Genomic DNA, 13,000 nt, shown 5'->3' with positions numbered 1-13,000 from the left:
ATTACTGTAAAGGGAATCATAATTGTGGAATTCTTGGTTCAAATCCCGAAATGATAGCTATGTTGTAGTCTCTACACAGGCTTCGGTAAATCCAAGTGTTGCTGCTTCCACCAGACTAATGAAACAGGATGGTTGGTGCCCGATTTGTAATGATCTCTCTTTAGATCGAACTACAACACACACAAAGACACACACACGCGCTCGCGCACGCACAGCAATTGAGAACACACACACAATTCGGAGAACAAGGAGGTGACTGAGAAAGATCCTTGGCTAGAAGTCAAAGCATGGTTTGCACACGATGGACAAGCTCGTGGGAGAGTAATTTTCTTAGGTGTTTATAAGTACTTGGTGTTTTCTGTGGTGGTCAGTTTTCTCTCCTTATTTAACAGTACACTGTAAGGATATAGGGGCGTTTACTGATTAGAATTATAATAGGATATGTAAATGGTTATTCAAGTTACATAATTTGATAAATATTTTCATACTGAAAGCCCCAGGGTTTGAAACCATTAGCATCCAAATTTAGTTGAAGATACGTTTCCGTGTGAGATACCATGTTTTCTTCCACCGGTCTAAAGAATGTAGGACGGAAGCTCGTTGTTACATTTTCAGCTCTAGTATTGCAGAAGGCAGTGTGAGGCAGGTACAGCAGCAAGTTGAAAAATCATCATGTCGAATGGACGTTACCGCTGCCGTTCCGCTTCCAGAAATAAAATGAAATCATCGTTTGGCCTTATTAGCCGACAGAATGCGACTGAAACCGCCAACAATTCTACGTCACGAAATCTTCCGGACTCTTATTGCTGAGTGTTTCGAAGATTGCAGCGCTTAATTAATAGCGCGAGGAATAGCTTGTTTTTTCTATCACAAGGTTTAATATGCAGGAAAGGGTTTCCAGTTAGCTAATGTGTACTAATATCGGAACTGGTTAAATTTCTTCTTAAGCATACCTGATTTTTCTGCGGAACTGTTCTGACACGTAACCAACAGTCTTATTCACTCTAAGGATATACAGCGAGTACTGACTACAGTTTTCGACAGGCCAGTCCGCGCTATGTAACTAATTTTCTGAGACATGTTGCAGTACTTCGTCATTTTCCAGTACAGTAAATCTAAATTTCTTGTGACTAGGGCCTCCCGTGGGGTAGATCGTTCGTCGGGTGCAAGTCTTTCGGTTTGACGCCACTTAGACGGGGATGAAATGATGATGATTAGGACAACACAACACCCAGAAAATCTCCGACCCAGCCGGGAATCGAACCCAGGCCCCTTAAGATTGACATTCTGTCGCGCTGACCACTCAGCCACCGGGGGCGGACTCCAGTACAATGTGTACCCTTCATCTAACAGTGCGTGGCTCGTGAAGTTCATATGCAAATACAAGCAGGAACATGATGATGTTTATATAGAAATGTTTCTGTTATAAACTGTAGCAACAATGAGGCAAGTAGTTCATATGTAAATACAAGCAGGAACATGATGATGTTTATATAGAAATGTTTCTGTTATAAATTGTAGCAACAATGAGGCAAGTATTTTGTTGTCCAAAATGTTTTATAAACACCTGTAGTCGATTTTCCATCCATCTGAATCGGAACAAGGAAATATAGTCCCAGATGATGAGAATGTGTCTTGTCAGAATTCACTCACATCTTCAAGAGGCATTTTCCAGCCTCACGCATTCTCATCCGAGTGACACATCGTGTACCATGACTCATTAACCCAGAAGACCGTCTCCTTCTTCATGGTGGAATGTGTGGGTATTTGCACCACTACAAGCGACATCTTTCCCATTCGTTCCTTAAAGTGGCTTCTGGACATCAGCCCCAGTAGAGTTTCTCATCTCTCTACTGATTGTTGTATTGCTAGTTTCTATGTCCGAGATACACCAGAAGATCTCTTCAGTACCGGGTAAAGTTCTTCATGGTGTGTGACCATGTCATTACTTAAAGAAAACCAACCAATGTTATGTGTAGATTCCATCAGGATCACTATATAACATTGCAGATGTTGGGGACTATACTGCGTCTAAATTGAATGGACGTTTCATCATGTAGAGCGGAAGTGGACAACCTCCAGTGAATCGTAGTTTGTTCTCAAGCGCCACGTGCTCGCTATATTACCTGTTTTGTAGATACGAACAGGATCTTGTAAAAAGGCATGGTTTGCTACACGCAGGCAACACAGCTCGCCCTTTTTGCTATAAACTGTTAGTCTGAAAGATATTTTTATTCAAGTTGTACTCGATACCTGCTCCTCCTTCTGTCACGTGAAAAGTGCTTTGTGGTAAATCATCGTACGTTGTCTGTGTGTTAGGAAACCTGAGAGGTTATCAGTTTCAGAAAATTATTAATTAGAACATAAGAATGAGAATCGTTGTATTATAGAATACAAAAAAATTGAGGAACGACAGTCGCTACTCAAGCCAATAAGAAAAGATAACTTTCTCTGCCATTCTAGTGACAAAAGATTGTAGGTGCAAGATTAAATAACACCCCTGACATATTAATGTTCTGCTGCTGACATACTCTAATTTCAGCTGTGTTCAAAGTGATACCCTTACTGTAGAAGAGTCATGAGCTGGTTAAAAGGCGAAGCCTTCGTTGGCTTCCGCGGGATCGCACCGCAGATTAGCAAGTTTCCAGCAGATAGACGCGTCTGGTAATTAATTGCTACTTGAAACACATTTCTGCGGACGCAGGAGATAAAATTAATGCAGAAACAGCACAAATATCAGTAAGCTGAGACGCTTCCTTTCTTTTTGTTTCCACATCATTAACGTTCTGAGCTCTTACGAAAAGGTGCTTCGTAATCGGCGTTACTTTTCGTAGTCACACTGATGTTCTTCTTCCTGATGTATTTGCTTGACAATGTTAAAATATCTATCGATTTGCACATAGCGCAAACCAATTTTAGACAAAGCGCTGCAATTGATGTGGCACCATTCTTCTATTATTGGATCTCATACATACTTAAAAAAAAAAGGCAGCAGGCAAGCTACTGGCGATACTACATTTATCATTGTTTCAGGAATTCTGTTGAGTTTGCGGTGTACGTTAGTAAATATCATTATTCGTTTGATGACACTTGTGTGAGTTACAGTTATTTCAAAGCCTCTGCCTTCATAACAAAATGTGTGGATAATATTTCCCATATTGGTTTTTTTTTCGATTTTTCTAAGCGAAATCTAGTTATAACCTTGTACAAAGATTTATCATTTTTTTATTTCACATGCTGTATTTATTACAAATACTGTTTTTGCGCTTCGCATCAATCAGCGTACCACAAGCATAGGGGAATGAACAGGTCAAATTACTATGAAACGCCGGAACAGTGGTGTCGCTTCGAATGAGGATTTCTAGTGTTACATCTTATTAGCTAGACGACAATCTTATTAAAAAGTAGTTCCGATTTGGTATAAGACTGCGTCTTTAATCGTAGACCGCATTATTCCAGTTCTTTTTCAACTTTTACAAATAATCATAAAACTGTTTTAATTGTTCTTAAACCTTCGTTCATACCTGTACATTTGGAAAAACTGAATACAGTTAGAACGTTAACACAGTCGGATGTTCTCTTTTCGGTGGCAGGACTCTAGCAGTTTATATTTGGAGAATCGAGCATAATGGTGCAGTCCTTAGAGTCACTATGTCCCGTTAATTCCTCTAGGTTGATTTCATGGTACAAACGAGTAAAGAGAAATTTAAAAAGTGCTGTTTCATACGTGTACCAGTTCTTCATTATTTACATTTGTACATTCTCACTCTATTGATTGAGTAACTTGACCTTTTATTTGAAGATGTCTTCCTGTCTTTTTTTCCATTAAATAACACAACTGTTCGCATCATGAATTGCTTAGCAGTAGTCTGCATTACCTCAGACGCTTAGCACATTGTTGTTGTTGTTGTTGTTGTTGTTGTTGTGTTCCTCAGTCCAGAGACTGGTTTGATGTAGCTCTCCCTGCTACTCTATCCGGTGCGAGCTTCTTCATCTCCCAGTACCTTCTGCAACCTACATACTTCTGAATCTGCTTAGTGGATTCATCACTTGGTCTCCCTCTACGAGTATTACCCTCCACGCTGCCCTCCAATACTAAATTGGTGATCCCTTGATGCCTCAGAACATGTCCTACCAACCGATCCCTTCTTCAAGTTGCGCCACAAAATCCTCTTCTCCCCAATTCTATTCAGTACCTCCTCATTAGTTACATGATCTACCTATCTAATCTTCAGCATTCTTCTGTAGCACCACATTTCGAAAGCTTTTATTCTCTTCTTGTCTAAACTAGTTATTGTGCATGTTCCACTTCCATACATGGCTACACTCTATACAAATACTTTCAAAAACGACTTCCTGACACTTAAATCTATACTCGCTGTTAAGAAATTTCTCTTCTTCAGAAACGCATTCCTTGCCATTGCCAGTCTACATTTTATATCGTCTCTACTTCGACCATCATCAGTTATTTTGGTTCCCAAATAGCAAAACTCATCTACTTCTTTAAGGGTCTCATTTACTAATCTAATTCCCTCAGCCCCCCCATGAACCATGGACCTTGCCGTTGGTGGGGAGGCTTGCGTGCCTCAGCGATACAGATGGCCGTACCGTAGGTGCAAACACAACGGAGGAGTATCTGTTGAGAGGCCAGACAAACGTGTGGTTCCTGAAGAGGGGCAGCAGCCTTTTCAGTAGTTGCAGGGGCAACAGTCTGGATGATTGACTGACCTGGCCTTGCAACATTAACCAAAACGGCCTTGCTGTGCTGGTACTGCGAACGGCTGAAAGCAAGGGGAAACTACAGCCGTAATTTTTCCCGAGGGCATGCAGCTATACTGTATGGATAAATGATGATGGCGTCCTCTTGGGTAAAATATTCCGGAGGTAAAATAGTCCCCCATTCGGATCTCCGGGTGGGGACTACTCAAGAGGACGTCGTTATCAGGAAAAAGAAAACTGGCGTTCTACGGATCGGAGCGTGGAATGTCAGATCCCTTAATCGGGCAGGTAGGTTAGAAAATTTAAAAAGGGAAATGGATAGGTTAAAGTTAGATATAGTGGGAATTAGTGAAGTTCGGTGGCAGGAGGAACAAGACTTTGGTCAGGTGATTACAGGGTTATAAATACAACATCAAATAGGGGTAATGCAGGAGTAGGTTTAATAATGTAAAAAAAATAGGAGTGCGGCTTAGCTACTACAAACAGCATAGTGAACGCATTATTGTGGTCGAGATAGATACAAAGCCCATGCCTACTACAGTAGTACAAGTTTATATTCCAACTAGCTCTGCAGGTGATGAAGAAATTGAAGAAATGTATGATGAGATAAAAGAAATTATTCAGGTAGTGAAGGGAGACGAAAATTTAATAGTCATGGGTGACTGGAATTCGTCAGAAGGAAAAGGGAGAGAAGGAAACATAGTAGGTGAATATGGATTGGGGGGAAGGAATGAAAGAGGAAGCCGCCTTGTAGAATTTTGCACAGAGCATAACTTAATCATAGCTAACACTTGGTTCAAGAATCATAAAAGAAGGTTGTATACCTGGATGAATCCTGGAGATACTAAAAGGTATCAGATAGATTATATAATGGTAAGACAGAGATTTAGGAAGCAGGTTTTAAATTGTAAGACATTTCCTGGGGCAGATGTGGATTCTGACCACAATCTATTGGTTATGAACTGCAGATTGAAACTGAAGAAACTGCAAAAAGGTGGGAATTTAAGGAGATGGGACCTGGATAAACTGAAAGAACCAGAGGTTGTAGAGAGTTTCAGGGAGAGCATAAGGGAACAATTGGCAGGAATGGGGGAAAGAAATCTGAATAATTTTTTTTATCTCATCATACATTTCATCAATCTCTTCATCATCTGCAGAGCTAGTTGACATATAAACTTGTACTACTGTGGTAGGCGTGGGCTTCATGTCCAACTTGGCCACAATAATGCGTTCACTATGCTGTTTGTAGTAGCTTACCCGCACTCCTATTTTTTAAATTCATTATTCAGCCTGCTCCTGCATTACCCCTATTTGATTTTGTATTTATAACCCTGTATCCACCTGACCAGAAGTCTTGTTCCTCCTTCCACCGAACTTCACTAATTCCCACTGTATCTATCTTTAACCTATCCATTTCCCTTTTTAAAATTTCTAGCCTACCTGCCCGATTAAGGGATCTGACATTACACGTTCCGATCCGTAGAACGCCAGTTTTCTTTCTCCTGATAACGACGTCCTTCTGAGTAGTTCCCGCCCGGAGATCCAAATGGGGGACTATTTTACCTCAGGAATATTTTACCCAAGAGGACCCCATCATCATTTATCCATACAGTATAGCTGCATGCCCCCGGGAAAAATTACGACTGTAGTTTCCCATTGCTTTCAGCCGTTCGCAGTACAAGCACAGCAAGGCTGTTTTGGTTAAAGTTGCAAGACCAGGTCAGTCAATCGTCCAGACTGTTGCCCCTGCAACTACTGAAAAGGCTGCTGCCCCTCTTCAGGAACCACATGTTTGTATGGCCTCCCAACATATATCCCCCTGTTGTGGTTGCACCTACGGTATGGCCATCTGTATCGCTGAGGCACTCAAGCCTCCCCACCAACGGCAAGGTCCATGATTCATGGAGGGGCTTACCACATTATATGTATATTAACTGTTCACATTCTGGCGTAAGGAGAGATAGTCGTTATGAACTTCATTGTTGTATTGGCTCTAGATAGATTTTATGGGACAACATCATAATTCTACTTTGGGGATTCTGATATGATCTCCAGTCACATGTACTGATCTTGTCCCAGGTTTTCAGAAAGAGCTTAATATGATGCTAATTTTCTACGACTCTTTAGGTCACAGACCTTAGCTGACAATTCGATCTATCAAGTTGGAGTCTACGACGTGCTGTATTTTTTATCTTTCTTAATTTTTGAAGGATAACAGTTTAAGGAGGCACCTTATTAGCACGAAGCTATCGATTAAGTTAAATGTGGTTTGACGAGTCGTAAAGAAATTTGATGGACCCATAGTATAAAATCCATCCAAAATTAATTTTACGCAGTTTCATCATGTCACAGCACACTTGTTCTGACGATATTTGATGGAACTTAAATTATTAACAAGTAGCCAGAGGATTTGAAAGCCAAAGACTGGTACTACTACGTTGACATGCTGCTGTAAAAATAAGATTAATAATAATAACAATAATAATAATAATAATAATAACAGACTACTGGTAAAAAAACAGTTGTATAGCTACATAATTAATAACACAAATGTAAAACGAATATGGATTAGGGCACAATTGGTCGCATCGGGGATGTTCAATACTGAGCTGTATCTGCTCCCTACTGAGGCACAACGTAATGAAGTTTGACGTTTTCTTCGTTTTCTCCTTCCCAACACCGTTTCAGCAAGCTTTTTACGACAGGAGATATAAATAAAATGTCGTATTGCGTAAGGTGGCGATTTCAGTTTCTGAACGAGGCATATAAATTAGCATAGAAGACCCTCAATGGAAGTTACTCAAAGAAAGAACATAACTGTATGTCAGCTACCGGCGAAGACAAGACAGCTCAGAGTATCAGTACGTTGTCCTTACGAACAAGTTGCAGAGTTTATACTTTATGAGATCTCTCTCTGTGTAATACTAGGTACTAGTCGAGCTGAGAGGAGATTATATCGAAATGTCTAGTAAGTTATCACGCATTGTGCTTTGTCCATTACCTCATTTTACAGAGTAATACGGTGGTGAAGTAAAAAGTTCCAGTTGTAGCACAATGTACAAATCTGTGTGAGTGATGTAAATATAAAAAGAAACTCAGAATAATACACAAATTTGTTTGTCTAGTCTGTAATCGTGAATGGAAATTAAGGAAAAGAAATTTACTTATTCTCTTCCTGTTTAAGTCTGGGAGAAGTACATTAACACCCAGATTAATTCTTCCTTTAGGAAAAGGGAGTTAATCTTAACTGAGTCACAAGTCTTGGAATAAAACCGTTCGCACTTTCAATTACGTCTTCACCGAAGAATCAAAAATTGTAAGCTGAAAGCTAATGAAGTACAAACGGTAACAATAGACAATGAAGATGTGGAATCGAAAATGAGAAGGTGTATGTCTTCGATATTCATCCGTTTCCTTACTCCTCCATCCTCTCCTGATCGGCTGCTTCATCCGTTGATAGGCTTCTGATGAGTGTGCTGTTCTTACCTTTACCTTCGCTAATATGTTACTAGCCTGAACTGATGTAGTGTTTCTTTCCCCTACAGACCACTTCACGGAATTTGCGTGTAGTAAATGATCTGATGCCGTTCCTATTTCAATTTTGAGAATTTTTGACAAATTTCAAGCTCTAGAATAACCTAGATATTCACTGCGCTGTACCTTCGTTCACTTGGCTACATCCGTATTCGGAACTACTGTCTATAAAATACCGATAAAGGTCTACTCTTTGAACTGAATGCTGATCGAAATAGAATTATAATTACGCAAATATCACAATATAATAATCAAATCTAGGTTTTCGCGTAAAAGGGTGTCAATTTCTACTGTCGTACAGTGTGTAACCTTCTCGGTTATTTGTAAATTTCCATCCTATACTCGAAGACGATTACAGTATCGTATCTAGTTCCGCAGGCAAAATGATTCTCTAGTTTTTACCGCAAAAAAAAAGAGCTGTCTGATACGGTTATGCCGCGCCGTATTAGCTGAGCGGTCTAGGGCGCTGCAGTCATGGACTGTGCGACTGGTCCCGGCGGAGGTTCGAGTCCTCCCTCGGGCATGAGTGTGTGTGTTTGTCCGTAGGATAATTTAGGTTAAGTAGTGTGTAAGCTTAGGGACTGATGACCTTAGCAGTTAAGTCCCATAAGATTTCACACACATTTGAACATTTTTTTGATACGGTTATATTTCACAAGAAGAGGTGTTGTTGAGCTTTCATTGCTAGGAGAAAAAGAAGAAATTGATGACACATTCTCTCTAAAAAGGTTGCAGGTCGTATATACCCCCAAGCCGTAACACTTGTTTGACAAAGTGCCGTGTAATATCAAAGACATACCTCTGGAGAGCGTTAGTTCTTTATTTAAGATCTCGTTAATGTATTTTGAGATCTTATTGCAGGGGAATGTAAACCCAACAAGAAATTAATAACATTAGTAAATTCACTTTTATGCAGGACCAGAATTTGTTCACGCTTCCACCTCTAATTGGAGCAGCTGTGGAGTCTAGTTCAGGGGTCTCCAAACTACGGCCCGCGGGCCGAAACTGGCCCGCGAGGGCCTACAAACCGGCCCCCGTTAGCTGGCCGGACATCCCCGGTATCCGGCCCACCAAATATTTGACTTGGTACCTATACTGCCAACAATTGAGTTTCGAGGCCTATCGCGACCAGTACACCGCGACATTGTCGGAGCTCTGTCTTTACAAAGCGGAAGGTCATGGTTAAACTTGTGGCTATCCACAATGAACAGACAGACCGTTCTCCGTGCGATAGTGGAAAAAAAAAGAACGGTTAACAGACTAGTTCAGCGAAAATATTTTAAGTAAAAAAATTTTTTGCATTTTATTCTACTCACGAGTCTGGTGCAAGTCTTTCAAATGGACGCCACTTCGGTGACTAGATGTAGATGTCATTATGGAAGATGCTTCTTAAGCGAGGTTTCACTTTCTTTTGATTACCTTGTAAAATACGTCTTGCAGTAATAGTGTTGCTAACAATGATTTTGAGATTTCGTTAACTTTGCAGGACGCTTTCGTGAAGAATGTGCAGTGACATACTTTTTTGTCGGTGAAATTCGTCAGAATAAAATACGCCAGAATTTCGGTCAGGTACGTCCACCAATCAAAATTATGTAATTAAATAAAAATCGTAGTTCGTTTCAGTGCTATTCCCACATCCTTAGATTTTTGCGATTTCATCTTTTTTTTAGCCTTACATTACGGTGATCATGGAGTGCTAAGGTGCTTTAATCCCACTAGGTAGATCTTGGCCCTTATGACTTCGTGGAGGAGTCAATGTGGCCCGCGGACTAAAAAGTTTGGAGACCCCTGGTCTAGTTTGCACCAAGCTTTGAGCTATAGCATTATTTACGTGTTCATCGAGTCACGTGAGTTGCGGTCCCGTTTCCGCCGTAGTCGACCCCCGATGCTACCAAAGGCGGGGCCGCAGACTCACCTGGGGGCAGGCGCTGGTGGAGCTGCAGCTGCTTGCGGCTGAGGCGCGCCGCCAGCCGGGAGGCGGCGGCCAGCGGGCAGCCCGACAGGCTGCGGTGGGTGTTCCGGTTGGAGCTAACATGGCCCCGCCCATTGCAACCGGGGGTGGGGCATTTCAGAATTGTCTCATGCATCGCCAGGACTATACAACAGAATCACAAGGAGGCCCGCTTGAGTATACAGTCGACCTTTATAACCGGCGAAAGAAAAGAGAAACAGAAAAAGAAGGGCGGGTAGAGAGTAAAACCATAAAGAAAATAACGACAGTAGCAGTCTATTGATTGCAGCAAACTTGGCGCTCGTAACGGCGCAAGTTTGAAAGTGAAAACTCGAAGGGAAAGTTCGAAAAACACATTTTATTTCCATATTAGTTGAATACGAGTCGTGCGCGTGGTGCGAGGGGGGAAGACATTACTCACAGATGTTTTATGGGTGAAAGGGGAGAAACGGGAGTACTTTCAAAACAATCACGTTTCCGTGTAACAACGTAAAGGTGTATATACTCAACCTGACCTTCAGATTCTATTGCATGCCCACACGAGAAGCAAAACAAAGTGGTTTCTGGCTAAGTCACTACTGAAAGCGAACGAATGAATAAAATATAAGCTAGCTCTCTACCCCGCAAAGAAAACCAAGGGAAGCGATAAACAAGCGATTACATAGGTAGAGGACACTTACTTTCAGGTGTCACCTTGTCTTTTCTTGGGCATCCGGATAAGCTGCATGTAAGAGAGAGTACGTCTTTACGTAAAAAGTGGACGACTGAATGTAAACTTTCTTTCTTTTCCACAAACTAATAGTTTCAACGTGAAAATATTAAGCAATGTATCTGGAGTAGAATCCACTATTAAAAATACTGAAACAAAACCATTTTGCTCTCCACAGTCTCTGGCTGTTGGCATTTACATGTAATATAAGTTAACAAAAGAACACTGAAATGTTTTTATAGTATGAATAAGGAGTGAAGCAGCCCTACTGACCTGCGATGGTGCGAGTAGAGTCCAGTGACGTGACCTTGCCCCGTGCAACCAGGCGTAGGACAGCGGCTACCCTCTGAAAATAAAAAACACCATTATCATCTAGCGCCTCCGCACTGATAGTCCCAATTGGTACTGGCACGGAAATCATTGCAGGGATTTTCTTCGGTTTCCCTTTTCCTTTATTTCATACGACACTCAGTTACGTAGATTGTATCGGCTAACTTGAAAGGCACTTCCGACAAGTTTAGAGAGTACCACATTGCCGAGCAGTTACATTTTGCTGCAGGAGACTGCAGTACCACTTAGGTAGAATTTATAAGAGAAGAATGTAAACTCAAACTATGCAAGTGCAGCTGTCCCGTTAGACTTCCGGTGTTGCGTATGAATCTATTTTTCCCAGTGAATTAACTTACGAAGAAAACTGGTGACGGCTTTTTGTCGTTCGTGAGGCCTTGTTGCTGTTAACATACAAATGTCAACGTGAATAGTCTACGTACAAGCGTGCTCGCAGATAGTCACTAATGTACGATTAAAGTGGGTACTCTTACCGGAAAACCGAACACCATTACAGTTTTAAGAACTTTCTAAATTAAATTTCAATTCTTTATCGCCCACTTTCGTGCGGCACATAATTATTTCATAATATTACGGGAAGAACGCGTTATGCTCATTCATTATCAACAGCCAAAGTTGATGTTTGATTCCTTGTTCGGTACTCCTTATTCCAGTCATTTGATCTTAGTGTTTGCCAACATTGTCGCAAATGCTATATAAAAAGCTGCTATCTGTTAATCACAATATAACAAGTCCTACATTGATTCGCCATCACTGATAGTACAATGGTTGGTACAACAAGTTGAAATTCGATTGTTCATTTGGGAACATTCAGGAAGCAAAAAACTAGAGAAACATTCCTGCACGGAACATCACCTACTAGTGAAATGTTTTCCGTTTGGAGTAGCAGAAAGCGCTACTTGAAACTGAACGAATACTGGCCGGCCGGGGTGGCCGAGCGGTTCTAGGCGCTACATTCTGGAACCGCGCGACCGCTACGGTCGCAGGTTCGAATCCTGCCTCGGGCATGGATGTGTGTGATGTCCTTAGTTTAGTTAGGTTTAAGTAGTTCTAAGTTCTAGGGGACTGATGACCTCAGATGTTAAGTCCCATAGTGCTCAGAGCCATTTTTTTTGAACGAAGACTAGTAAATCAGTGATGATAACAGTAGTCGGACGATTATGTTTAATTACCAGAATTTATTTTTTCGTGATATATGAGAATTTTATGTTTCGATTTGACGAGATTTATATTAAAGATGCAGTTGCCAGTTTGTTGTTGATGTGGTCTTCACTCGAAAAAACTGGTTTGATACAGCTCCCGCTCACCTTTTAATGTATCCTGTGCAACTCATCTCCACGTAACTACTGCGACCAACATCCAGTTGAAATTGCTTACTGTATTTAAGCCTCGGTCTCCATCTACAATTTTTATCCCGCACTTTCCTCTGTTACCAAAACAGCTACTCCCTGATGCCTAAGTATGTGTTTATCGACTTATTCCTTTTTTACCCAAGTTGTACGACTGAACTATTTTCCCTCCCAGTTGAGTACCTTCTCATTAGCTACACTGTGTAATAACGTACTCCTCAACATTCTTCTGTCTCACCACATTCAAAAGGCTTATATTGTCTTCTCCTATCTGATGTTTTTCCCCTTGTTTCACTTTCGTACAAGGCTACACTCCAGACAAACGCTTTCAGAAAAGCTTTGCGGTCTGTCACAGATATATGTGTTTGAAATGGCTGTTTGAAACTGTTG

General features: G+C 41.1%; 1 protein-coding gene across 1 annotated transcript in view; it reads right to left on the bottom strand.

Moving 5' to 3' along the window:
- The window catches only part of LOC126480242 (trithorax group protein osa-like), a gene marked incomplete at its 5' end in the record, with an annotated part of 286,292 nt that overhangs the window by 216,986 nt on the left and 56,306 nt on the right, over positions 1-13,000 (bottom strand). Inside the window, 2 exons of the mRNA XM_050103963.1 lie at positions 10,885-10,925; positions 11,187-11,259. Coding sequence (XP_049959920.1) covers positions 10,885-10,925; positions 11,187-11,259 — 114 coding nt within the window. The remainder of the gene's footprint in view (positions 1-10,884; positions 10,926-11,186; positions 11,260-13,000) is intronic.

The sequence above is a fragment of the Schistocerca serialis genome, chromosome 1 (assembly GCF_023864345.2).
Source record: "Schistocerca serialis cubense isolate TAMUIC-IGC-003099 chromosome 1, iqSchSeri2.2, whole genome shotgun sequence".
NCBI classification, from domain to species: Eukaryota; Metazoa; Arthropoda; class Insecta; order Orthoptera; family Acrididae; genus Schistocerca; species Schistocerca serialis.
Note: the sequence above shows the minus strand (reverse complement) of the source record. Positions and strands in the feature narration are given on the sequence as shown.